The sequence below is a fragment of the Juglans regia genome, chromosome 3 (assembly GCF_001411555.2).
Source record: "Juglans regia cultivar Chandler chromosome 3, Walnut 2.0, whole genome shotgun sequence".
Taxonomy (NCBI): domain Eukaryota; kingdom Viridiplantae; phylum Streptophyta; class Magnoliopsida; order Fagales; family Juglandaceae; genus Juglans; species Juglans regia.
In genome coordinates this window covers 1,956,566-1,984,447 of record NC_049903.1, presented here as the reverse complement: position 1 = coordinate 1,984,447, position 27,882 = coordinate 1,956,566, and the positions used below count along the sequence as shown (strand labels likewise).

Sequence of the window (27,882 nt, the reverse complement as noted above, 5' to 3'; positions counted from 1 at the left end):
GATGTCATTCATTTTTTACCACAAAAATAAAATTTTTGTGAGATTTATATAGTCATATTCATGAGTTAATATATATAACCAATAATGACAAATAAACTTAGATCTCAAAATCCATTTTCTTTTCAACGTGAATTTTTAAGTAATTAGCTGATCAATAATATTGATGTCTTTGATAGAGAGCTGGAAAGAGACATACATGTTTACAAACTACTTTAAAGATCATACTATAATAATACTGTTTATTTGTGATTAGTTATTTTCTATCATAATGATTATTTTTTATTAAAATGAGTATGTTTTCGACACAAATAATCATTTTAATTGTAAATAATCCGTCACAAATATTTATTTTTATTATAGTATCAATAGTTTTGATATGTCGTTAAATACAAAGAATTTTTTTTCTATCTTTCTTTATATCTTTTTATTTCTCTAATTGTAACATATTAATCATCAATTTTGAATATGAGGTTACGATTACTTTCAAGTTGCAGTACTGGACCAACAGACGTCGAATCACTTCCTGATCATATAGTTGAAATTAGGCCAAGCTGCCGTAAAGTTATTCATGGAGGAAAAATATCAAATATTTGTACGCGTGCCCAATCTCAATTTTTATGTTCACATGAATAATAAAAGGATAGGTACCCAAAAGTCTTCGATCCCTAATATATCCCATCCTTTTCAATCCAAAAATAAATGAGTAAAAAATTGATATGTGCACCGATCGATCGATCGATCGAGCATGCATGCATGCTTGTGTTGCCCATGGAGTCAAACCTCCGAGCCCAAAAGTCTTCACTTACTCCATAATAAATCAATCAAAACAAAATTGGTTGGACCAGCTAAAACGTTGACTTATCAATGTTGTCGATAATAAAACACCATGTTAGTCAGCAGAAAAATAAGGTGTAATTAATACCGGATGGAATACTTAAATAGTGTTTTAAGCGTATTATCTTCTTCTTTTTTTATCCATTGATAATTGGCATCTGATCTCTTTAATTTTCAATTGATGATCAAGTCATTCATTTCCGAAAAAATATACACAACATTAAATGTTTATATCAAATTCTGATCAATACTCGAAAATCTTAAAACATATAATCTCAAGACCTTGTTTGTTTTCGCATATAAAATAAAAGTCGAATAAAATATTGTTAGAATATATATTTTTAATATAATTTTTATTTTAAGATTTGAAAAAATTAAATTGATTATTTTATTTTGTATGAAATTTTAAAAAATAGACTTGCTAAGTACAAGGGTTCACTGAATCAAACCGTGCGCGTACCAATACTCGCATAACTTTTTTTATTATAAGTTAAATGTCTTACGAAAATCATTTTTATCTTTAATTCACATTGTTTCATTAAACGAATGTCTTACATTTAGCATTAGTGTGTGATTTGGTGCGCGAGATTGCTTGTAATAAGACTTTTAATTATAATGATTAGATAAGATGATATGAGAATAATTGTGAAAACAAACAATGCCTAAGATCATCCTTTCTACCCTTCCATTTCTCCAAATTTTAAGTTTCACTTGAAGCATCAATCTCTCCAAATTAGTCTTTTGTTTTTGGGTAATTGCAAATTTTTTTAACTTATTTACAATCTACCAAATTCAGGACTTAGCGTAGAACTGATAAAAGAAACTAAGATTTGCGATGATCAAATAGAGTATATAAAGATTGGGAATGGGCACTGTATAAATGGCGTGTCATATTAAGAATTTGTATTTTCAGATAAAAATTCTAACACAATTGGCATAAAAAAAGTAGCACCATTGTGAGCATTGAGCTATATGACATTTAACTAACCTCTAGTCAAATCTACAATAATATAATGAATGAGAGCAATGGACGAGACCCTACCTTTCTACGTACCCTCCCTAGCACACACAGAGAGAGAGAGAGAGAGAGAGAGAGAGAGAGAGAGAGAGAGTAAAAAATTAACACACTATTATAAGTTCAACCCCGCGTACTTCATCTCTTAATCAACGCTTCCTAACCCTTCATTATAATTTGAAGAGTTGGGAATATAATATTTTGGTCTAAATTTGATGTAAGAGGAGGTTTGAACACGAGAAGTTAGGGTAAGCTCGAAAATAGGTAATACATATTGCAAAAGATATATATATACTGACCATGACGCATTGGGGTTGGTTGTAAGATAGCTTAGAAGTAAAATTTTGGATCATGATAACCTGTACCTGATGAGCACCTTGTTTTCAATTCCTTTGACTTAAAATAAAAGGATGAAGATTATAAGCTTGTATATCCTCCCAGCAATTTCATCATTTTGAAAAAAAAAAAAAAAAAGAAGAAGAAGAAGCTCGTGCAACGATTCAATAAATACGGTTGTCTTCACTCTTCAGTCGTCTGAAATTTGGTAAAGTAATTTATGATTATAAGGAATGTCAGAAAAACAAAAGGAAATAATTAAAAGAAATAGAGGCAGTAGCATTGTGGCACCCCAACAATCTAGATTATTTTGTTTTGTTTTTGTTTTTTTTGAGAAACTGGATATGAGTGATAAAAAAAATTTCTATAATAACGTTTTTAAATATCTAAAACTCTAAGATAATATTTTTTAACGTCATATTTCGTACATCTTTAGATCGGATTTCAGAAACTCGAGTTTTGAGGCTTTTATCTGTACACTCAAGCAAACACGAAGAATGGGGGAGGCATTGGTGGTGGTCGGGGAGTCTCCGATACTAAAATCAGTATATTTACTTAGTAGTTTGTGCATAAGTTTCGAAAGATCATAGAGATTTTTTCGTATATGAGGATTGACTTTATACTATGTTTTTGGTGAGGACAACCAATCTCTGACTTTGAGAGACCCATATCCCTTTCATTGTTCATTTAGTCAGAATCATTTAATACGACGTGACTTTTGGGGTGGCGTCATTAATGCAACATGTAGTCCGAGGAGTAGCACTATTAATGCAGCGTGACTTTTTGACTCACTTTATCTAGAAGCGTTCCCTATTAAGCCTATTTATACCTACTGACATGAGATCACGGGTTCTTCATATTTCTCGCCCATCTGCTTGTGTAGGTTCTCGAGGGTAGTTTGTCATCTGGGTAGTGCCAGGACGGCGAGTCTCATCTACCCCTACCGTTTACTTTTCCTATGCGTGGGTTGCTTCATGAATGTGTTTTGCTCATGGGTCGAGTACTCTGCAAAGGTCCACTGACTCATTCTCTAGAGAAGGATCGTTGGGTCTGACTAGGCTCGATCGGGCTTTCTGACTTATTTTCCCGATGGTCCCTCATAGGCTTGTTTTAAGGGCCTATGAGGAAAAAACCAACCTTACAATATTAAAAAAAAAATGCTTATAAATTAAATTGTAGGTTTTATGTAATATATAAAAAATAAGAGAAATATTATATATATCAGTTATTATTCACTTTTATATCTTATATTTATAATTTTTTTTATAAAAAGTGTGAATATTTTTTTTAGATATTAGGATAGTAAATAATAATTGATGCAAATAATCTTTTTAAAAATAATAGAAACAGTTACAGACAAAAAAGGGACCTGCCGTGCCTGTTGGCAGAGAAAAAAAAAACTCCGATGGATGCTTAACGGATAATACAAAGAAGAAAATTACTCTAAACGGATAAATGGCAATTATGACTGCATAAAGGCATAAACTTGAAATCCCATCCCAAATTCTCAGTAGAAAACAAAAACAAAAACAAAAAAAAGACCAAAAAGAGCACAACGGAAGTCAACTACCTCGTTAATACGGCGTTACTCCCGGAGATACCTGAAATCCCCTTAACCCGAGTTGGTCCGTCATTTTTTAACAATGGTTAAGAAGACTCTTGAATGGTTCCCCCCAGTCCCAAACCAGACCCAATCCCCCAGTCTCTCTCTCTCTCTCTCTCTCTCTCTCTCTCTCTCTCATATTTTCCACTATATAAAGTGTATACCCCCCCGTCTTTCTCTCACTCATTCCACCGGAGTATTTTTCGGAAAAAAAGAATTATCCTTCGGATTCTTTCTAAAAAGATTATTTTTATCTGCCGGAAGATTTCTCTTCAAATTACTCCAGCTACTTTTGGGGATTTTCGCTAATCTTGTTTCCTCTACCATTGGAAGTTTATTTTCTTAAGGTTTTCTACAGATTCTCGGGGTTCCCGTTTGTCTTGTTGAAGAATGGTGGCGAAGATGATGAGGTGGCGACCGTGGCCGCCTTTGGTGTCGAAGAAGTACGAGGCGAGGCTGGTGGTACGGAGGTTGGAGGGGTGGGATCTGGAGCGGGAGAGTGCAGATAAGGGAGGTGGTGCTCCGAGATTGACTGTGGAGATTAAGTGGAAGGGCCCGAAACTGGCTCTGAGTTCGCTGCGGAGGGCGACCGTGAAGAGGAACTTTACGAGGGAGGTGGAGGTGGAGGCTGGTACTGCATCCCAACTAAACGGAGTCGTTGAATGGGACGAGGACTTTCAGAGCCTCTGTACTCTCTCCGCTTACAAGGACAATGTGTTTCATCCGTGGGAGATCGCTTTCACCGTCTTCAATGTAAGCTCTCTCTCTCTCTCTCTCTCTCTCAAGAACTCTCCTTTTTATTGGGTTGTCTCTGTGGTCTTCTTGTGAGAAAATGTCTCACTAGTACAAACATAGACTAGCGGGTTTTAAACTATTAAAGATTGTGGGGATTTCAGGGGTTTGATGGATTGATAAGTTTTTGTGACTAATCTCGTCGAGGAAATTTTGTTTTTTTTTTTTTTTTTTCCTATTTGATTCTTTTGGCTTTAGGGCGTGAATCTTGAAAATCTAGTAGCATTCAGGAGATTAACTCTCATTGGATTATTATTAGTTGTTTTCCTTTTTGGGCTGTGTTTGAGTTTATTAGAAGTATTCTCTTGTTCGTATCAATTTCTCTTGTTCGTATCAATTTGCAAATGAACAAAGCCAGTAAATATGGTTCTTGATTTACGAATACTGGCACGTGAGAAGTATTTTATATTTCTGCAATTATGTCTCCGTTCCTTACCTCGTCTGTGGAATGGCTGGACTTGGTATCATAATCAAGTCTTTAATTCTGCGATTGACTCGGTAAAGGTTTGTGGTAATCGATTAAATTTGGGGCGTAGTTGACCGGTGGTTGTGTTCATGACTAGCTGGTTCTGACGTACCGAGGTATCATGTGTCGTCAAGTTTTGGAAACTTGTTTGTTGTATTCCCCCTTCATGGGTTTGGAGCTAATTAATAGTTGTTATTTTTTAGCGTTTCCACAGTTTGAGACCAAGACTTAATTTATTTTTATTTTTTTTATAATTGTCACATGCTAAGAAATAAAAAAAATATTTTCTTTTGTGGTTCTTAGATTTATATGCCTTTGCTCTTTAACAGCGAAGTTGTTCCTATTTCATTTCTGGGATTAATTTCTCGTTAGAATAATTTAAAGAAATTAAGTTATCAATGATCAAGAATAAGTTTTTGTTGTTGTTAGAATAATGACTTATGAGAAAATAATTTATAATTCTGGTTGGAAATTTTAGTAGGTTTTTAATCATTTGATCTGCTTTTCCCATCATTGTTTTTTTGCTTCCAGAGAATTGTCAATGAATTTTTCATGACGACTTTGATGCTTTTCTCTTCAGGGATTGAATCGAGGTCAAGGGACAAAGAACAAGGTTGCTGTTGTTGGAACGGCTTCATTGAACCTTTCTGAATATGCTGCCGCAGCTGATCAGAAAGAGTTTGAATTAAACATCCCTCTCACACACTCTGGCAATGCTGTGGAGCCTTCACCTTCACTCTGTGTATGTGCCTTCTAATGACTTTGCACTGCCTATTTCTGCCTTCCCAGTCATGCGATTTGTTGCTTTGGCAATTTCAGCATTGTTTATGACTTGTTACCTGTTTGGGGAACATACTTAGCGTTTTTACTTTTCATTTCAATATGCGTGTTGTATCTTCTGCTTAACCTTTATTTTTCATACAGATATCTCTGAGCTTATTAGAACTGAGAACTGCTCAAGAAACCACGGAGCCGGTGCAGAGATTAACAGTGTCTGTTCCATCGCCTACTCAGTCAGGAGAAATTGTCTCAACGGAAAAGGATGAGCTTTCCGCAATTAAAGCTGGTCTTCGAAAAGTAAAAATTTTTACAGGGTATGTGTCTGCCAGGAGAGCTAAAAAGGCCTGCCGTGAGGATGAGGGCAGTGAGGGCAGGTGCTCTGCCAGGAGTGAAGATGGTGAGTATAATTACCCGTTTGACACAGACTCGCTTGAGGACTTTGAGGATAGAGAATCAGATGAGGGAAAGGAGAGTACCAGTGTCAGGAAGTCTTTTAGTTATGGCTCTCTGGCATATGCTAATTATGCTGGAGGATCATTTTACTCCAGTATGAGAATTAACAATGAAGATGAGGATTGGGTTTACTATAGCAATCGCAAATCTGATGTTGGGTGCTCTGTCATTGAGGATTCAACTGCATCAGTGTCTGAGCCATCTCTATTGCAAAGTTCAAAGCGCAGCATCCTACCTTGGAGGAAGAGGAAGCTGAGCTTCAGGTCTCCTAAAGCTAAAGGAGAACCATTATTGAAGAAGGCCTATGGAGAAGAAGGTGGGGACGACATCGATTTTGACCGTAGACAGCTTAGCTCTGATGAATCTCTCTCTCTTGGGGTAAGAGTCCGCTCTTAATTGCATCTTTTTATGTTTTAGGAAAGAAGCTCATGATTTGTGTGCATTCTTTATTTACTGTCAGGTGAAGAGACAATAAGGGAAAACTTCGTTTAGTATCTTGAAAGATGATTTGTAGTGTTCTTATGATTAACACTAACTTCAACCTTTTGATTAAGAACCTTACATTGCCAAGCCCTTGCTGTAAAATTCTTCCACATCAAAGCAAACTCAAACTTGGTAAAAAAAAAAATGTATATAGAGGTTTATTATCTCATCGTTCTCAAATTAGACGTGTCTAAATTTTGAAACATATGTGGCAATTGTTTTTAATCTTTTACTAGTTTGTTACTTATAAAAAAAAAAAAATCTCTTACTAGTTTGTTTGTTTTTTTTTTGTATAAAAACCCGTACCAATTTAATAGTTTGATGAAATTCTAAAATCAAATGATTGCAACCATCTTGGCAGTGGCACAAGACAGAGGAGGATTCATCTGCAAATCGATCCTCAGTCTCTGAGTTTGGGGATGACAATTTTGCTATAGGCAGTTGGGCGCAGAAAGAATTTACTAGTCGTGATGGACACATGAAACTTGAGACCCAGGTTTTCTTTGCTTCCATTGATCAGAGGAGTGAGCGTGCAGCAGGTGAGAGTGCATGTACAGCCCTTGTTGCCGTCATCGCAGACTGGTTTCAGAACAACCATGATCTCATGCCCATAAAATCCCAATTTGATAGCCTAATTAGAGAAGGCTCATTGGAGTGGAGGAACCTTTGTGAGAAAGAAACCTATATGGAGCACTTCCCTGACAAGCACTTTGACCTTGAAACCGTCCTTCAAGCTGAGATACGCCCCCTCTCCGTTGTTACTGGGAAGTCCTTTATTGGGTTTTTCCATCCAGAGGGGATGGATGAGGGAAGATTCGACTTTCTGCACGGTGCCATGTCCTTTGACAACATTTGGGATGAGATTAGCCGCACTGGTTTGGAATGCCCTGGCAATGATGAACCTCAGGTTTATATTGTCAGTTGGAATGACCATTTTTTCATCCTCAAGGTTGAGCCTGAAGCTTATTACATTATTGACACGTTGGGGGAGAGGCTATATGAGGGATGCAATCAAGCCTATATCTTGAAATTTGATCGCAGCACCGTAATTTACAAAATGCCCAATGTTGCTGAGGAAAAAACAGCTAATGACCAGCAGATTGCAACAGTGGCAGAACCCAAGAACCAGATGGCCAACATGAAGGAAGACGGTCCTGTAGCTGGGGCAGTAGTAACCAAGCCGGAGGAACCCTTAAAGATTGAGGAGGAAGGGGAGGTTGTATGCCGAGGGAAGGAGTCATGCAAAGAGTACATTAAGAGCTTCTTGGCTGCCATTCCATTAAGGGAGTTGCAGGTGGATATAAAGAAAGGTCTAATGACATCAACACCTATTCATCATCGGTTACAGATTGAATTCCACTACACCCAAATCTTAAATCCAGGACCCGAAACTTCAGCAGCAGCCGAAATGACTGCAGCTACAATAGAAAATGTTGATGATCCATTAGCTTTTGCTTCGTAGGAGTTACTGTAAATTGTAGGAAGTGTGATTACTCTAACTTGTCTTTCTTTTTCGATTATGGGGTGTCTTTTGATGTGAATTTGTTTAACAGAGAGGAGCCCATGTGATCTTTTTTTGAGTGGTATATGAGAGATGGGGTTGTCCCTTCTAATTTGGACTGGATGGAACAGTCTGTATGCTTTCTTTCAATTTATGGAGCTTGCGTTGTGCCTCCCTCTTTCTATTATTTTCCTTTTTTATTTCGTCTTATCTTTCTTGGAAAGGGATATTCTGTACACCACCGTGATCTCCTTTTCGACTGAGTCAGCCCCCAACTTTTCATACGAACCGAACTTTTCCTTGCAAATTTCGAAAAATTCTACTTTTGAGAGATTGATAGCTTTTGCAGGCTGATAAAAGGCATAATCCAACTGTCCTTGGCAGCTGCTGCTTTCTCATGCCAATTGCCATAAATATAATGCATCCCTGCCCCTTATACACAGCGAGAATCAAAATTCCTCTGCACTCTCAAGATTTTGAATTTCTGACAACCATTTTTTAGCCTTTTTTTTATATATATTTTTGAGATAAAATGATAAGCCTATAAAGTTTCCATTTTGATTCCCTCAAAGACAATCTTCTTCTTCTTCTTCTTCTTCGTTGTACCTACCTTCTACCTTGTGAGCAACTTAATTATGCTATGGGGACCCAGCAATGCACGTTTAGAATATTCCATAGTATTTATTCTGTCCCAGCGAATCATTCCCATGAGCCGGCCGTTGTTGCACGTTAATGTCATCCTTCGTATATTATATATTTCTGCGACACTCTCCCAAATACACAATTTTCTTTTTTAGGTTCCGTTAAAACACAAAATTATCCCCCCAAAAAAGAGTCGGGAGAAGTCCCTTTCGGGCCTAATTTCTGAAAACGACACGCCGTAGACAATCTTCTTTCAAATTCAACGCCAACTCCTTTCATTTCGGCTTGTTCTGTTCCCTTTTTATTTAGTTCGTTCTCTCTTACAACAATTATAGTGATGATGATAAAGATATTAAAGGCAGGTTAAGAGTTTTTTACCATTTCAGTTTATTGTGGAGATAAGCCGTCGAGTTCGCATGACTCATAACTTTTAGCTGGATATACAATTCAGATGAGATATTTTAAATTAAGATGAGATAAAATAATTTATAAAAAATATATATTTGGATAATGAGATGTGATGAGACAATTTTAACTTTTTGAGATTTGAAAAAAATATGAGTCCCACAATATTTATAAAATATCCGAATTCTTGAGATTTTATACTATTCATGTCAAGTTGTTTTGTTCATTTACTATCAGTTTTATACTATTTATTTACTGTTTATTTAAATTGATGTTTTCAAATTTTAGAGATGAAATATAATATTTAGATAGACAAAACTCTAAAACTATACTGCTTAAATAAAATATAGATAAGATGTTTTGGTCATCCAAACCGAGCCTTAACCCTGGAGGTATGATAGCACATGGCCAAGGCTTTGGAACCTTTTATTGAATGAGAAAAAGGCAGACAAAGGGGCCTAAGATAGCATAATAGAGCTATACGAAAGAAGTAGGGAATCAATAAAGAGTATAAATTTAGATACGACGTAACCAATTGCCAATTGGGTCCGTTTCATGGTAAGAGTATTGACATTCACTTCATCAAAATTATTTTTAAAATTTAATGAAAAATACATATTTTTTATAAATCCAAAACTTTTGTAGCCATAACTTCACATTGAATTAGTCATTGAATATATTAAAATAATAATATAATATTTTTTTTAACAAAACAGTTGGAGATTAAACATGAATAAAAAAGATATTTGGATATTAAAAATGAATAAAAAATAAATTTGATAGATGAATAATAACTCTTCAAATTTAAAGAAATTCATCTATTTACTGTAACTCAAAACTTCTTATTTATCTCTTTAATTAATTCAATATAACTCTATTTTAATAAAATTTATTATATTTTATATTTAATTAGACTTTTAATAAAACTAATGCGAATACTCTAAGCTCAGCCACAGGTCTGTAAAAGCTGCTGGACTGCTGGTGGAGTCTAGACTCTGGACTATTATTAATGATCAACGTTATATACAAGTTTATGGTTTTATTTTTATTTTTTTAAATAATGGAGCTTACTATTATAAAAAAAATATCAACGTTTTTTTAAATTATCAACGTTCTATTATTAAAAAAAGAAAAAGAAAATGACTAGTAAAGTTTTAAGTGCATAAGTTTTCTACAATCATTTAAAAAAAAGTTAACAAATTTAGAATTCACCTAAAAAAGAAAAATCATTGTTAATGATAAGTCCTATTCTCAAAGGAAAAATTCTATTAATCATTATGATTCCTTGCAGTACACACTATGCATAATTTTTATTTATTTTTAATAATAGAGCTTACTTTTTTTTTTTTTTAAAGAAAATGATCAATAAATTTTTAAGCTGCATAAGTCTCACATAGTCATTTAAAAAAAAAAGTTAAACAAATTTAGAATTCACGGAAAAAAAATCATTTTTAATGATAAGTCCTATTCTAAAAAAAAAAAAAAAAAAATCTATTAATCATTATGATTCCTAATGCCACACATTATATATAGTTTTTTTATTTTTTTTTTATTTTCTTTTTACAAAATACGTGATATATGGCTGATGAGTAAAAAAACTTAATTAGTTTATGAAGAATAAAATTAAAAAAAATATAGTATATAGTGTGTGAAAATGATGAATAGCAAATGAAAATGGATTTACTGAGCTTCCACTCTCTAAGCTTGAATTATTTTCCTTGATCCATATCAGTCAATGAAAAAGAATAGAAAAGAAAAGGAAAAAACAAGGTGAGTGCATCATGGAGAGTAGACTCTAGCAGACGAAAGAGTATCTTCAGCTTTGCTGAAAGTCTTGCTCAATTTCTGGTCCCTGGGCTTTTTTGTCGTTCAATACAGTTCTAAGCCTAAACCCGGTCCGGTCCGGTCCATTAATTCTCCTTGAGTCCGCGATTTAAATGGTACCTTGTTATGGAAACGGGAGAATTATGTTCGAAGAAGTGCAAAATTGATAGATAGGCCCATCCTTCAATACGTGGCTGGCTTTTAATAATTTAACATGTCCCGCATGTTTATGACCAAAATAACCTTTTCTTCTTGCCCCCCCGTAGGAAGTGGTCGAACATATAAGTCTAAGGGATAGGGGTAGAGACATGGTTTTTCTCATTGTCTATAGCATGATCGATTGGGGAAGTTGGAAAAAGGGTATTAGGTCTGATATAATCTGACATTATGTTGATGGGATCGAATTATGATGGATTTCAACGACAATAGCACAATCTCTGTTAAGTCTTATAGTATTGCTTGATTCCTGTTATATATGCAGAATCCGTCTTGTTCTTCAGTTTGTCCCGCAAAAATGCTTTTCTTCATCTTCAATTACACTAATTGATGTGTCGTATTTTAAGTAATTTATTATTTGAATGATCTAAGTAAATAATATTAGTATGTCTTCTCATTTTGTTTTATTATTTTGATCGCTCATATATTTATTTATTTTTTACTTACTGATTAAGAAAATGATTATTGATATTTTTTTTTATTTTCTAAAAACATTTAAAGATATTTAAAAAATGTGAAAAGAAAAAAAAGAAAAAATTTTTGCCTAGACGACACGTCCAGTGATCACTGCTAACAGCCTAGCATCACTCTTAACTTAAAATGTGTCATATCAATTAATATGATGGGAGATGATAAAGTTGAAAACGAAGAGGAAGACCTCTTTTACTTTTTAAATAGATAAAAAAATGGCTTTCTTTACTATCAAAGAATAGAATGAAAATAACATGAGGAAAAGCAATGTCCACAATTCAACGTATTGTGGTTGGCGCGAAGCTTCATAATAATCTCAAATCCTCCTTTATGCTTGATACTTAAAAACAATGACTTTTTTTATTCTAAATCTTATCAACAACCATGTGCATCCTCTTCCCTACTCATCATTCTAATTATATGGTGTTCCCTACTCATCATTCCATAATTTTATATAATTATTTGAATCCAATCGCATATCTTCCCATAAAGGTTCTTAAATCTCTGCAAATATTCTGGCTGATAAGAAAAAAAATAGGGATATAATTCAGGAGATGTTCTCCATCGAATTCAATGCATGATGGATTCCAATGCAGTAACGTGCTATCATTAAAATTCCTACTCTCAGCTTGCAGCAACGTTCTCTTCTCTTGAAATTTAACCCCAAGATGAAAGATTCCCTCTTGAAAACTCTACAACATCATGGTGTACATACACTTCTTTTCACGTAAACAAGCCCGATGCAAAAACAATTAGAAGCAAGCTAGTATTATACAAGTTTGCAGAAACACTGCAACATCAAGACCAACGAAAACTAAGAGAAGGGAATAAATATGGTAAATACCAGATCACTAAGAGCTAGAACAAGGTAACATCAGTTAGATTTTCAGCAGCAAGTTGGGCATTTAACCAGCCCATTTTCATTACATTCAGGGCATCTAATGTACGATTCACCATTCTCCCCGTCTGCAACGATCTTCCGACTGCCATTGCAATCGAAACACACCACAAATCTCACATTGGCACACCCACTGCACGAGGAACTGGACAGGTCAAGTGGCATACCTTCCAAGAGCTTCTTCAGCTTGCCTTGCTCGTGTAATCCCACCACTTCATCAGCTCCTCCAACGTATCTCCCCTTTATGAAAATCCTCGGAGGGATCACTCTTCCACCAAAGATGCACCACAGTTCTTCCCTATATTCCAAATGCATCGAAACATCCCTCTCGTAGAACAATACTTTGAAGCTTTCCAACAAGAACCGGATAGTGCTACAGTCTTCAAATGCTTTCCTAATACCTCTCAAGCTTGTTGTGTACAGAATAATGGAATCGCTTCCTCCGGGTGGACATTTCTCTTCAAAATCTAACAGAGATGGGCATTCTTCATTGTCCTGCATGCTATGTGACAAAATTGGAACATCTGGATTTTCCTTGGCAGTCACTGTGTCTTTGGACTTTAGGGAGGATGAAAAGCTATACTTGTTACCAGCATTGAAATCCAATTCCGTTTCATCTTTAAGATGTTTATCTTGTTCAGATACGCCAGCACCGCCAACAAGTAGCTCCGAGAGGCTGTTGCTCTTTCCATCTTGTTCCTTGTAAACTGGTGAAGTTTGAAAGTTTTGACTGGAAACCTTCTCCGAGGGGTCTAGCTGAAGGGTTAGACCTTGTTTCAAGGTGGTAAATGAAGGGATGAATTTCAATTTTCTGAAGAACTTTCCTCTCATTCCTTTCATTTCTATAGTTCTCCGAGCACAATCCATGTGAGTTTTGGGCGAGAACGAATACTGAGGATCTTAGAGGACAGGAGGAATGGAGGGTGGTATCTCTCTCTTTTGGTTTGCAGTGACAGGAAAGTGGATACTGAAAGGCCATGTTGGGGCTGCTTTTTAAAGGTTTGAATGATCACTGCATGGGGCTGGCATGTCCATGTAATACCCCTCTCCAATCCCCATTAGCTTCCACTGACCCATTACCAACCATTTGGTGGATAAATTAACTACAAAACTAAAACAATCTTATGGCCAAAATGCCCATGCATGATTACCACAATGGTGACATTGCCCCCTCGACCTGCAGATGGCACAATTTGATTGGCCTCCAAATGCATTTACAGAGGGTGCCACAGGCCCACAGCTAATTCGTGGGCGACAAGGTGTGGAAATGGCAATAATTCAATAGCAACAGTACAACAGCATCTTTCCCTTTCATCCTTTTTTTTTTTTTTTTATCAATTGGCACCCTCCCCATGACAACTACAACCTTTTTTACCAGCTGACCCTACGAAATTTCACCCTTCAACCCGCAATCAATTGCAATTATCACGGCCAAAATGTTGCTGTAACTTTTCCAAGGCTTTCTGTTTCCACACATTTAGCTAAACATGCAAGGAATGTTTCGAGACATAGGCATTCTGGAGCTACCGCTAAATTTCAGTGGCTCTGGAGTGGATACCCCTAGCAAATCTTATATCGAACCTAAACTCGCACTAGCTGGGTCATATCCGCCTTTTAGAATGAGGCGGCCTTGGGCACGTACGATTCAATCTACCTATCATACATGCGTGTCAGGAATCATCCTGCACAGAAAACGTGTACAATCCGAGCACGTGAGCCCTGTTTCATCGTGGACTTGAGAGAAATTGCCAAACGAGTCTAGATAATTCAATAATTGCCCCCCTCTATCTCTCTCACATACCAAAAAGAAAAAAGGTATAAGAAATTGTTCCAATCTTCATTCAAGAACACTTTATCATACATAAAACAGCAGTATATGTCATAATTCCTCTGCAGGATTAACTTCTCATAGCCTTCCGAGTAGTAGAGATGGTCATAATTATATATTAGATGTTAATAGCAAAAGTTGACAGTACAGGGAAGGAACCAACTGTGACGAAATTCCTTTTTACATGCTATTCATATGTTGCTAATGGAGACTTTGAGTGTATAATCAATCTTGAAAGCGCTTAGCTATCAGCCACAGATGAGGCAAAGCCAATGTAGAAATCGAAACCAATGCAGGTCAACTCATTCTTGTTTGCATCATACATCTTCATTTTAAGCGAGTATGAGCCCTGCATATGTTAAACATGGTCAGAGACTTTTGAAAATCACAAACATTGAACGAAACCGAGTCTATTCCATCCCAACTTGGCACTCTATTGCCAAGAGTGAAATTAGCAGTCAAGCAATTGCAAAGTGAATGAATGTGGTGTGACACAAAGACATCCGGATAAAGAGGTAAAAATTAAATCATTGAGATCAGGCATTTCTGTCCTGTTAATTGTAAATTGTATATATCTTGGTCAACATAAAAATTCACTCATGAAAGGATTTCATATCCATCATTAAAGGCAAGTTGCTTTACAGATATCGTGGGGCAATTGGAAATTGTAAATTATCAGGTAATGCTACCACCAGCTGTGGTTTATTATTAGACGAATTCAGAAGGGTGAATTCCTTCTGAGGTAACACTCTAAGCAACTAATAGAAGGGCTTGTTCTAGCTTGCAAACACAACAGAAACTCAAAAGAAATACAAGTTAAAGTTCAATAATTAATAGAATAGCGACTTACTGGTGGAGTGAATCCAGGTAGCTCTTGTGAGTGAGAAACCACAAAATTGCCAGTCGAAACAGGGCAAGATGTCTCTCCGCAAAGGTCATGGGTCTCACTGTGGATGTACCATCCAAAATATGAGACATCGATCACCATTTTCCCTCCTGCGATTGCTTTCCCTGTATTGCATATGCAAGTTTGCATGTCAAAATGAAAATCTCAAAAGCTATTTGATAGGGCATGCTATGTCCAGGTTGTGTTCATTTTTATCGTAATTTCAGCAGCCCCATGGGTCTGAATTTTCCAATATAAAATCACCCTTAATAGATGGAAAAGGGTGGAAGACAAGAAAAAGAACTCCTACCTTTCTCTCATGATCGGTAATGCAAGCACAATGTACTACCATGGAAAGAGGGTTTGTTTTTGGAGAAGGGGTTCAACAAAGAAGCTGCGGAGAATTCTCATTTGCATATCCATCACAATATAATTGGTTTTAAACATCAATTGGTGAAATAAACTTGCAATTGATTTATAATTTGTCTCCCTTATTTTCTTCTCTCACATGGCTGTCGATCTACCTATTAGAAATTTAAAAGGTAGTGCAGATTTCACTTATCATGCCATGATGATACCAACCAAACAGCCATAACAGCTATAATATACTAGTTAGATGTAAATTGAACACCTATAACCTTCAAACATAAATGTCTATATAAATTTGATTCTTGGTAAGTCCTTTTTAGAGTTGTTCTTTGTCTTTAGCAAATTATACATCATTACAAAAGTGGAAAGATAGGCCAGACAAACGTACCTATCGCCCAAAAGAAAAAAAGGAAAAAAGAAAAAGAAAGAAGAATGTGGAAGGTGGCCTAGACCTGATTCTAAGGTCAGTACCAGTTTCCATCATGCATATATGATTCTTTTTATTTATTTATTTCTGCATGAACCATCCAATACCTCACTCACCACCCCATATTTTGGGGTGTGGAAATACCGTTTGCCTACCTAAATGCAATTGGCTATCATGCACATATAACTTCTGGTTCACCAAAAGCAATAATTTCTGGCTTTAGTTGAATAAGCGTGCCATCAAGTGCTCGTATCATCTAAGCACGGGTGACAAACATGCGCAGAATGGGAAAGATCGATGAAGAACAACCAGCAAAGGAAGTACCTGTAGAGGCAGATATGCTGAAGGTAGCTGGCTTGCCTCTAGCAACAGGATCTGGGATTATCTCAACTCCTTTGACTTTAACATCATAGTCAACATTCTTATCTACAAAAAATAAAAATAACAACTTATAAATTTTTTGATTTATTTCAGCTTCAGATTCATCATCAACTACAAGACATCATATAACTCATTCATTTGGCATCACAAATCTTACTTCTCTTTCTTTTCTTTTCTTTTCTCTTATTATATTTATTAAAAAAGAAAAAATTTATTGAAATTATTTTTGATATTAAGTTTTCATGAGCGAAAACATATAGTTCACAATATTAAATTTCTTAATCGACATCATTGAAACCCGACTCAGTCACAATACATGTAAGCCATTCACCAAGAAAAGAAAACCCTAACATGGTTTCTGATCAATAAAGTGCTCAAAATAAAACAGATTGTCAGCAAAAAATAATTGGGACAATTGAAAATTTGGCAAAGGAAAAGAGCATAGGGTCAGAAAGGCAGAGAGAGACTGACCACAGTACTTGACGTCCGTTGCTAGAGTCAAAGATACAAGGAGACACAGCGAAAGAAGGAGGGATGCTAGGAGATTGAACCGAACGACCGCCATAGAGTAGATTCTGCAATCTGTCAAAACAAATGATACTCGCGCAAATTATAGTGATCAAGGAACTCCGATTTCTGAGGATTTGAGGATACAAAAGTGAAAGAAAATTGGAGTTTGGAGGTTCTTATAATCTAATCGGGCAAAGAGAAAGAAGACGAAGACCTATTACTGGTAGTTGGGCTTGGGATTGGAACGTTAGGTGGTAGGTGTTGTATATTTTCTCTGTTTTGTCTTCCCGAAGCATGCTTCTTATTAGACTTCGCTTTTATTAATATTTTGTCGCCGTTATAGTGCATTTTATGCAGTTTTAAGGTGAAAGATTTTATGCGACATACATAGCCATGATTTTGCATCGGGAGCGACGGTGAATGATGCTATAATTTTGCTTACAACACATATAGCCATAGTTCCATGAGTGTATTGTTTAGAGGGACTGTCATGGGATGTGCAAACAGATACTTATGAGGTTTAGAAAAATGGGTATATTTTATTTTATGAAATTTCGTTGTAAATTACAACTTTTTGTACTTGGGATCAAGTAATGTAAATATATATTATAAGTATAATAATTTTTTTATTATTTAATTTTTGAAATAAATGATGATTTTACGTGTAAAAAAAAAAAAATTATAATACTTGCTTTGATTCCAATTCGCATGCCATTCTGTGGAAATGGAGGGCAAGAGGAGTCATGAGTTTTGAATTTGATGATTGAATCATGAAGGCTTATATTGATGTTTTGTAATGTGTTGAAGCCCATCGATTTGCAGTTAGTAGTAGTGAAATAAAGACAAGTGAACGAAGTAGACGGCTGTTATCAGTTGATAATTATGGGGGACTATCCATCAATCCCTTCTTGCCAATGGAATGACCTCTGCCAGAAGTGTGAGGATGGTGTTGGCATTGGAGATGTTCTAAAAACGGTGTTTTTTTTTTTTTAATGCTAATCAAGCTTGCGTATTTATAAATAAGAAGTTTTAAATTATAGTACTGTCATTAAGAGGGTTTTTGTCACTATCAATAAATATAATACTAGAAGGTAAAATAACTACTAGTATGCGATCAATCACTCGATTGGTTGCGACCCATTGCGCTACAAAATGTGCAAATTGATTTTGAGATCGATCTATTTTTTTAAAACATCATCCTATATGAGAGAACATGATAAGAACAATGTCTTTAGATATGAGAGAAATTTGTCAGATTGAAAATGACTCTTGAATTGCTGAGATTACAACAAGAGAATCTCCTTCGATTGTGACATGAAAAATTTAAGTGTTTAGACATATTGAATGCAAGTCTTGCCGCAATTGCTTATGCAACAATTGGAGTTGTTATGCCAATTTCTTCTATTCATATTTCAATTGTACTTCCTTCAAAATCATGACTTAGTGCAGAATCTCCTTCGATGTCCTGATTGCCGCATCAAAGGAAATGCTTATAGTGTTGAAATAAAAGATTTTGTCATAATTGTGATTACTTTTCTTCTAGCTTCAGTTGCCAAGAAGATAGATATTCTTGATAAAAGAAATCCAATTGATCAATAGCTTTCCTTAGAGATAAAGCTGTTTGATTATAGATTATATTATTTCTCATTTTCCAAGTGAAATCCAAAATCAAAACTTCAAATAGTTAGAAAGAGTGCACTTCCTAAGAGCTTAATCCCAATTTTAGCTGGTTTTGGTTGTGAACTCCGATGGCATGGTCAAAACCTCCGACGTTGACAACAAGTACACCAGATTCCATTATGCTGTTCATCTCCATGAGAAGTAAGGAAGGTTAATCTCACCCAGGTTTATGTTTTTAACTTTAGTAATGATATACACTATATTTTTATTTTATTGTTATTTTTCTATTTAAGATGTAAGAATTATTTAATAAACAATTATTTAATAATACTAAATATGCCGTATCTTAGGTAATAGAATGATAATATAATATATAAAATTAATCTTTGTCTCGACTTTGAGTTTTAAGGGTTGGTTTGTTTTTAGAGATGAGATGAGATGAGATGAATTAAGATTAAAGTTAAAAAGTAGAATAAAATATTGTTAGAATATATTTTTTAATATTATTATTATTTTAAGATTTGAAAAAGTTGAATTGTTTATTTTATTTTGTGTGAGAATTTAAAAAAATTATAATGATAAAATGAAATGAGATGAGATAAGATGAGATATTTTTAAAAAACAAACAAGGCCTAATCGGCAAAAAAGACCGCCTTTTCATATTTTTTTTTATAACGGTAGTCTCGAGTCGTTACGATATGTAGAGATAAGACACGATCTCAACACGAAAGTTCACATAAATCCGACGGTACAAAGTTCCAGTACTAGTTGCCAACTCTATAATGACGAAGCACTAGAAACGTACCTCGAATACAATAGCGTTGGGCATCGTATTGTACTTTTTAACTTCGCTGACTGACTCTCTTCCAAGTCCAAAGAATCAAACACCTGAGAACACTCCAAATCGGCCATTGCGACGATGTCGTTTACGAAGATTACCATGATGGCGGTGGCGCTCTTGGCGTTATCTGTTGGCGCGAGCGACAACAACCGGGTGTACTCACCGTGCTTGGACACGACGGTGGCAAGGTCTGACGGGTTTACTTTCGCGATCGCGTTCGCGGCGAGGAACTCGTTCTTCTACAACAACACCCTCCAGCTGTCCCCCTGTGACAGCAGGCTCGGCCTCTCCTCCAACTCTCAGATCGCACTCTTCAGGCCCAAGGTCGACGAGATCTCCCTCCTCACCGTCAACTCTTCCTCCTTCACTCCGGTTAGCTTCTCTCTCTCTCTCAACGATTACTTGAAATTGATTGCTTTGTTGCTGTGTGCCGTGGTGTTCCGAGCAATTGAAAATTCAATTTCGAAACGATTTGGTACATTTGAAAATTTTTTTTTAATTAATTCGTCTGTACTCGAGGACTTTGATTTTATTCCATGGCCTTAATTTCGTGCCAAAACTTACTGTTTTCCTGCTTTACTCGGAACTTTTGGTACAAGTCATGCTATTATAGCGAGTATTTTTTTTTTTTAACAATATACATTCTATGTTAGTTCTTTCTCCAAGCATCATTGGCTTGAGCTTTATAATCGCTCTTTAATTTTATTTTCTTGACAAGCGTCAAAAGTTATTTTTATTACTTCCTAATTGGCGACTCTGGTGTTGTCTGAGACATTTTGTTTTCGGTTTCAACCTTCAAGAGCAAACTCTTATGTATAGGCCTTTTTTGGGTTTTTTTTTTTTGGGTGGAGGGAGGGGTGGTGGTATTGGGATGGATGTGAAAACAAAGTTAGGATGACAAACAAACGAAAGCAAACACAAGCAAATCAATCACATGACGCAAAATTAATGTGGTTCGGCAATGTGCTTACGTCCATGTTGTAGAGGATTTTATTATACTGAAGAATCACAAAATAGACTTTGGAGCGAAATTTTACTGTTCAGAACACTCATGATTTACTAAACTATTCATTAAATACATATTTATAGTGTCATATGGTGGAAATCCTAATTTTCACTTTTCTGCACTATTCGCTCGAGCTCGCTTTGAGTAAGATCTTTGTTCGATGCTCGCTCAAGTGAGTGTTGAGTGAACTTTCTGCTGGCTCTTTTTCATATCGTAAATAGTGCCAACAATTTTCTCCGTGGGCGTTGCTCCCGGACCCCCACGAGGTATCGGCCCAAGCCTCCTTGAAAACCACCAAAAAAAACCAACACATTCCTATCAGGTCGGATCATCAAATCGAGTCGACACACCAAAAAAATCAGGCTCCACAAACGCAACAATGAACGGTCTATATATCACTTGCATGCGCTTATCTGCCATTAATTTTTCGTCTTGCTTCCCACCTAAAGCAGTCTCTCTATGGCATTGCCAGTATTGATGAGAAAATGGAGTGCTTGGGTGGGATTAATTGCTTGCTGTAGTGTCGACCAAAGAAGGCTTTTGGGCTTAATTACTCAAATGGAACAGACGTTTTTCACCCTCCTCCTCGATTGACTAATTTGATTGTGTCGATCAATCAATCTTGTTATATGTTTTTAATTAGTTCAGATGTATCTATGGAATATCATTATGTCACTTGTAATGTTTCTTTCTCCTTTACCACTTAGCAGGACTCTTATGGGTATATGGTTGCATTTGCGGGTCGGAAGTATGCTGCAAGGTCTACTCCTGCTTTTGTTGCAAATAGTTCATACACCGTAACTAGTTTTACTCTTGTAAGTCAAAGATCCATCTTTCATTCACTATTCATGATCTGTTTTTTCTTTAATAATCATCGTGGAAAAAAATAGAAACAAATTACATTTTGTAATGCAGGTGCTTGAGTTTCAGAAGGGCAGGCTGCAAAACTTGTATTGGAAACGGGATGGTTGCGCCAAATGTTCTGGAAACTCTAACTTTGTCTGCCTCAACAACCAGGATTGCGCAATCAAAACATCCAGTTGCAAGATCCATGGAGGCACTGTAGACTGCAGTCTTGGGATACAATTGGCATTCTCCGGTACAGATAAGCACCTTTCAGCTCTCAACTCATGGTATGAAGTGGAAAACCTTCGTCAGTACTCGCTTTATGGCCTTTATTCAAATCTCAAGGATTCTCTCACTAGCCAGTATGACAAGATCTTCTAACTGCACTTTGGCTGGTTTTAAGGTTTTTCCTGGTGCTATATATTCATTTTAGCGTTGGATATATAGATGAATGTTGGAACTTCTTTTACGGTGAGGATCCTCTCCCCCCCCCCCCCCCTCTCTCTTCCCTTGACAAAGGATCTTCAGAGTTATGGACTGTATATATATGTACTCTTTCCCTTCCAATTGTGTAAATTTATATGCTTAAAACCTCTTTTTGTAAATTTCTATTCTACTTGTCTAGGATTTAACAGACTTCGCAGACTGAACACTCTTCAATTCCATAATTTTATCCCCATCTTGGTAGTTAACGTTGTGAACTGGTGATTATCTAGTCCAAAAACATCTGCAGTTTCATTTTTTGATCAGAGGTTTGTGTAAGAAAAATAATTTCAGTCAAATGCTTAGCTGTGGGGCAAGGATCTTTATATCTCAAAATTGAATTGGTAGTTAGCATTTCAGAGAGGAGGATTAAATGTCACAAAGTGCCTACCTAAAATACCAACACCGAGTCAGAACACAGTATGAGTATGAATTTTTATTACTGGTAATTAGCATTTTTGGGAGTACAAATGTGTTAAGTTGTTTGGTTGCAGATTGGTAAATTTTAATTTCTGGTATCATCACATAACTTTCACATATATTTTGTAATTATATATAGTTTATTGTTTTATTGTATATGCTCTATGTGAAATTAGAAGACTATGATGAACAATTGCCTGTGAAAGTGCCCATAATCTTCTATTCAAAACTCAAAAGCATGTAGAAATAAAAATTTTACTTTGAAACTCTTTATAGTTTATACAGTGTCATGAAAGACACGACTACCAAATTTCTCATGAGATTCCAGTTTTATACCCCATTCTCCACTACCAAACAACAGAAACAGGGGCATGAACTCTCAAGCTTGTTAACACCCACTTCCTGATCCTCACAGCTTTCACCCATTTCCACACTCCCGAAACATTTGAACGTGTTTCTCTTCAGGTAAGCGTGCTTTAGATTTGGAGAAGAGCATCACTCCCAACTCCTTTCTGTACAGACTGGTTCCCTTGGTTCTAAAGTATACTCGCCTTGGACCTAGTGGTCGATAAATGTTATTCATGACACATTCAACGGGTTTCTAGGCTTGTTTGGAAATAATCTCATCCGGATTCCCAAAACTCTCAATCTCATCTCATATTCGTTCTAAACATAATTTAAATACAAAATTTTCAAATTAATCATTACAACTTTTTCAAACTTAAAAAAAAAAAAAATCAAAATTTTCAAATCTCCAAACAAATTTTTTTTGATAGGTAAAAGAGAATTTATTAATCCATATAAATAGGCAAAGTTCGAGTCCACAAGAAGTATATAAGTGCTTAATTACAAAAACTATGTACTATGGAAAGTAGTGTAAAAGTCATTAAAACTTGTTCCATTCAATACAATAGAAGAAGCCCAAAACAATAATGTATGAAAGAAAAAAGCTCAAACAAAAATAATATTATAAAATTATATTCTAACAATATTTTAACTTTATATTATTTTTTATTCAACTTTTTCTCTCATTTTTCAAAATAAAAAAAATAATCAACTCAAACTATCTCACTATTATTCATAAGTTATCTTATTACTATTCATAAAATTTTTATCTCTTCTTACGTTTCAAACAAGCCCTAATCTCATGAAAATTTCAACCCGGTATCACCAATCATGTTCTCGGGTTTAGATCCTGGATTTAGTGAGAAAGATAAACACAAAAGTGGGCCCCACAACATTACTAGCTGCTTGAACAAATTATTCTGGCAATATTAAATACTCAATAAATGCTATGAGATCTATTTTAAAAAAATGCTAATTAAACTGATAAAAGTAATCGATTAAATTTTTAATTTTTAAATTTTTTTTATTTAATGATTAAGAAAATAAATATTAGTGAATTGATATATATTTTTTATTTTTTTAAAATATTTAAAGCTGTATAAAAATAATTAAAAAAAATAAAAATAAAAAAATACATTTGCACTCATCGGTACATTTTCAGGGTGTGTTTGGCAAGTTGAGGTACTCTCATTACTATTCTTTAATTTATTATTACTTTTTACCTATTTTTCTACTATTCATTACTTTTTACCTATTTTTTACTACTATTCAATATTTTATTATTACTTTTTCATTACTTTTTCACTACTATTCACAAACATTCTCAACACTTCTCAATACTTCTCCCTACCCAAACGTACCCGTCCCAAATTCCCAATAGCACTGTCCTCCACTTTATTTGTCTAACTCTTTTCCGCTTTAGACTTCAGAATATGCTAAAAAATTCTAGGGAATGTCTATCCGATGTTTACAAGTTCGGCAACTCTCGTCTTTATAAAAATATGGTGGATGCCGATGTAACATTAATGTCAAACGTGTCAATAATATATAGTTGGCATTCTGTACAACTTTCATAAACAACTCCATCAAATGATCCGACAGAACCCCACATCAAGAAAACTTTTACGATGACCGGAATCCATTTCAGACATATAAGCAGGAAAATAATCACTGGGAAATTGTCTGCTGAAGCAACAAACATGAAATTGTGCAAGGAACTAGAAGATGTATATTGCAACCTTCTTTTTTCTCACCCTGGAATTTAATCTGATCTATATTATTACTACTCTTGACCTCTTTGCATACTCGAAATCTGCACTGTAAAACTGCTGCCTGCAGATAGTGCTTCGCAATATGTTGCAGTGTGGTGGCCACTGGCCACTGCCTCCTAGACAGCTTACTTTTACAATGGCCATTAGAACACCAATGGCGACAACAATATAATTAAATGTACGAGAAACCAAAAAATTAATAACTATATGAAGTTTCTTCAAGGTTGGTGTTGTTATATATATTCCCTTGGGGCACCCAATTGATTAGATGGAGGTGGCAGAAAACTATAATAATAAATAATAAAGATGCTAATTTGTACAAATTACTCACATTTAATGACTTGTTAACGTTCATTTGCTCTAATGTGCTCCACTACTTCACGTTGAACATACAATATCGGTTGCTAGTCTGGACTTTCTTCACCGCATGTTCAATTCTCAATACATACGTTTTCCCTCTGAAGTGGACATTTGGCGGCCATTAGGATCACAACAGTTGTGTGGTTAATATGTATGCAGTGCAGCAATGGCATGTAAAAAGAACGAAGGAAGATTCAATTTCATACGACATGTACTTAACTACCCTTTTCACCTCATTTGGCATGTAAAAAGATGCATTTCTTTGCTTAATTCTTGTGGCTTTTCTGCAACACTTACATGCATCACCATTATTTAAATTAAACAGACGGAAACATAACATCACTGAATAGAGAAATCACAGGACAACATAAAACAGAAATGATCCCATAAAAGGTACAGGACCAATTATTGACTCTTTGTAGCAAACAGCAACACTAGATAGAGAAAATGCACTCCAGTTCTAATGGTAGAAAATGTTAGGCCATGGCTTGGTGACATCGTATGGAAGCCCAGCATTGCTTCCCGCACTGCTGCCTCCAAACAACGCCCCAGGATTCAGCCCCGCGTCGACTCCAGCGGCACTGCTGCTGCCAGGATTGCCAAGAGGCATGCCAAGCCCCAGAGCGCTTGCAGCAGCAGTACTACCGCCTCTCATATTCCCACGATATTGATCATAAGGCTGCCCCAGCCAGATATCACCTCCGACACCACCACCACCAATGCCTCCAAAACTCCCGTGAGGCTGCCCGATGTTACTCGCACCACTGTTGATTCCAAAACTCCCATAGGGCAGGCCTCCCATCTCACTTCCTCGACTGCTACCACTATAATTTCCAAGAGGCAGCCCCATCTCAATCCCACCGCTACTTCCCCCCAAGTTCCCATAGGGCAGCCCCACATCACTTGCACCGCTAGGACCACCCACATATGCATGTGGTGAGAGCCCTATATCAGTCTTAACACTGCTGCTACCAGCAGCGTTCTCATTTTGCCTCATCATGTCTATGAACCACTGATCCCACATGAAAGACTCAGTGGGAAATTTCGCCTGTGCAGCAGTAGTACCACCTCCCATTCCGCCCGTCTCGTCCACAAGCGCTGCACTCTTTGGTGAAGCAAAAGAGCCCGGGTCATGAGGAACCTGCTCAAAGCATTCCTGCCTTTTCCGGCACTCCTTCATCTTCTCCTCCAGCATCCAAGCCAAACCAGCCATTTCGTTCATCTCAAGCTCCTCCACTTTCCTACCCTGTTGGATTTGGCGGATAAGATGGCCCACCTCCACCTCCTTGTTCTTCCTCTGTTGCTTCCTCAGTTGGTCTTGCACTTTGGTTGTTCTCTCCCGGAGATATGTCTCTTGGTTCATCATTTTCTTGCACCGCTCGATGTCCGGCACGCTCTGGAACTTTGCCAGCAGTTGTTGCACTGCCTGCTGGGACGGCCACACCGCTCCCTCTTGATCGTCTGGACCATAGACGATGACAAACGCACTCACACCGCATAGGGTGGTCAGCTCACTCACTTTTTTCAGTAGTCCTCCCCTCCTTTTTTTGAAACTGGCTTTCCTAGCACTGTCATTGACAATCCACATAAGCTTGACCTTCTTCCTTGTCATGGTTAGTGCTTTGGTGGCTCTAACTCTTGCTCTATGACTCTACTCAACTCTACCAACCAAGGGATTTATATAGGGAGCAGGGGTAAGACTGGACCCTTAATATTTTAGGGTAGAATTGGAAAAATAAGAAAATGGGCTTGTTCAAGGCCGTTTTGACCATTAAAACTTCTATACGTACAGGTTAAAAAATCTATACAGAAGATTATGATATTATGGAGTATTAGTGAGAGAGTTTAATTATATTGCTGGCTGAGATAGGAAAATTCATTATTATTTAATGCTAGGTGTTGAAAGTTTAGCTGGACAATTTCCAGGCCTTGGTTCTTTTTAATGGTTTGAATTTGTATGAAGTCACACAGAACCTTCATTCATAGAGGAGAGATATTAGCAAGTGAATGAGACAGAATAGGACAGAAAACCATTCTTGATCATCAACACTGCCCACAACTGAAGGAGCATCTGATGGACTGAAACGGTTCAAGATTAGATGTGAAAAGTATTATAAACTGTCCAATTCAATCATTGGTCATGATTGAAGAGTATAACGATCGATCGATCTCACACGGACTAGAGCCTAGATCTTATGGTGCGTTGCAGCCACGCGCTCTATTTTCCCGATAGATAAGAACATATTTATTATGATTCAATACAAGTGTACATACTTAATTGAATTTTGTTTTTTTCAGAAGTGATCAATTCACTTGGATTTCTGTAGTGAGAGCTTTGAATGTATTTAAACAGAAAGTATCCAAAGTAATCTTGTGTGTTGCTAAGTGGTCAAATTTCTATGAAGTTATATAGAAATTTCTGTATCTTAAGTTTGCTTGCATTAATGTAACATACTTTAATAGAAATCAAGAGTGTTAATGAAATTTGTCAAAAGTTTGATGTACTTTCTTTAGGATCAATTACATTTCTACTACTTTCTTTTAAAGGTTTCTTATAACTGTTAACCGCCTTCATCAACTGGTTTAGTTTACCAAAAAGCTGTGACAGAGTTTGGACATTTGTTTCCCAAAGTATTGAAGTGAAAAAATGAATTTAAATTTTCAATAAATATAAAAGTCAGACCCATTGTGTGGATACTGATGGTGTACATTCATGCCAAGGAACAATATTTCAGGGAACACTTCGTTTTAAGAATTGTATGCTGTTTTCTATTCTTATATTAAGAGGGGATTGAAAAGAAGAGATTAAACAAGAAGGGATTGAAATAAGAATATCAGCTAGGTCTAGCAAGAAGCATATAGGAAATCAACCAGTCACAGACAAAGACAGTGCTTTGATATAAATCAACAGATTGTGTGAGACTAGTGTTTTATGGTCAAGAACAAGAAAAGGAATAGATATATGTACTATTCCTTTTTCCATCTCTCTTTCTGAAAGAAAATGCTCATCTTCATCCAAAACAGAATAGGAAAAAGAAAAAGAAACATATTCAACTTACCTTTTTTGCA

At 36.1% G+C, this 27,882-nt stretch overlaps 5 protein-coding genes across 5 annotated transcripts; 2 read left to right on the top strand and 3 right to left on the bottom strand.

The window, feature by feature from the left end:
- The first annotated feature begins 3,871 nt into the window (after nucleotides 1-3,871).
- On the top strand, nucleotides 3,872-8,450 carry LOC109003073. The gene is made up of 4 exons (XM_018981044.2): nucleotides 3,872-4,541; nucleotides 5,627-5,788; nucleotides 5,971-6,657; nucleotides 7,124-8,450. The coding sequence occupies exons 1-4, from the start codon at nucleotides 4,179-4,181 to the stop codon at nucleotides 8,222-8,224; spliced, it is 2,313 nt and encodes a 770-aa protein (XP_018836589.2). The 5' UTR covers nucleotides 3,872-4,178; the 3' UTR covers nucleotides 8,225-8,450.
- Nucleotides 8,451-12,402: 3,952 nt separating this feature from the next.
- On the bottom strand, nucleotides 12,403-14,450 carry LOC109003074 (uncharacterized protein At5g39865-like). The gene has a single exon (XM_018981045.2). The coding sequence runs from the start codon at nucleotides 13,584-13,586 to the stop codon at nucleotides 12,708-12,710; it is 879 nt and encodes a 292-aa protein (XP_018836590.1). The 5' UTR covers nucleotides 13,587-14,450; the 3' UTR covers nucleotides 12,403-12,707.
- Nucleotides 14,451-14,535: 85 nt separating this feature from the next.
- LOC109003076 (putative phosphatidylglycerol/phosphatidylinositol transfer protein DDB_G0282179) lies at nucleotides 14,536-17,391 on the bottom strand. Its single transcript, XM_018981047.2, has 4 exons — nucleotides 17,082-17,391; nucleotides 16,554-16,655; nucleotides 15,398-15,558; nucleotides 14,536-14,896 (listed from the first exon to the last, which is right to left on the bottom strand). Exons 1-4 carry the CDS (start codon nucleotides 17,173-17,175, stop codon nucleotides 14,789-14,791), a joined length of 465 nt encoding a protein of 154 aa, XP_018836592.1. The 5' UTR covers nucleotides 17,176-17,391; the 3' UTR covers nucleotides 14,536-14,788.
- Nucleotides 17,392-19,539: 2,148 nt separating this feature from the next.
- On the top strand, nucleotides 19,540-22,123 carry LOC109003077. Its single transcript, XM_018981048.2, has 3 exons — nucleotides 19,540-19,953; nucleotides 21,298-21,402; nucleotides 21,503-22,123. The coding sequence occupies exons 1-3, from the start codon at nucleotides 19,660-19,662 to the stop codon at nucleotides 21,812-21,814; spliced, it is 711 nt and encodes a 236-aa protein (XP_018836593.1). The 5' UTR covers nucleotides 19,540-19,659; the 3' UTR covers nucleotides 21,815-22,123.
- A 2,934-nt stretch (nucleotides 22,124-25,057) lies between these two features.
- Nucleotides 25,058-26,443, bottom strand: LOC109003072 (agamous-like MADS-box protein AGL8 homolog). The gene has a single exon (XM_018981043.2). The coding sequence runs from the start codon at nucleotides 26,423-26,425 to the stop codon at nucleotides 25,274-25,276; it is 1,152 nt and encodes a 383-aa protein (XP_018836588.2). The 5' UTR covers nucleotides 26,426-26,443; the 3' UTR covers nucleotides 25,058-25,273.
- Between the last annotated feature and the right edge of the window lie 1,439 nt (nucleotides 26,444-27,882).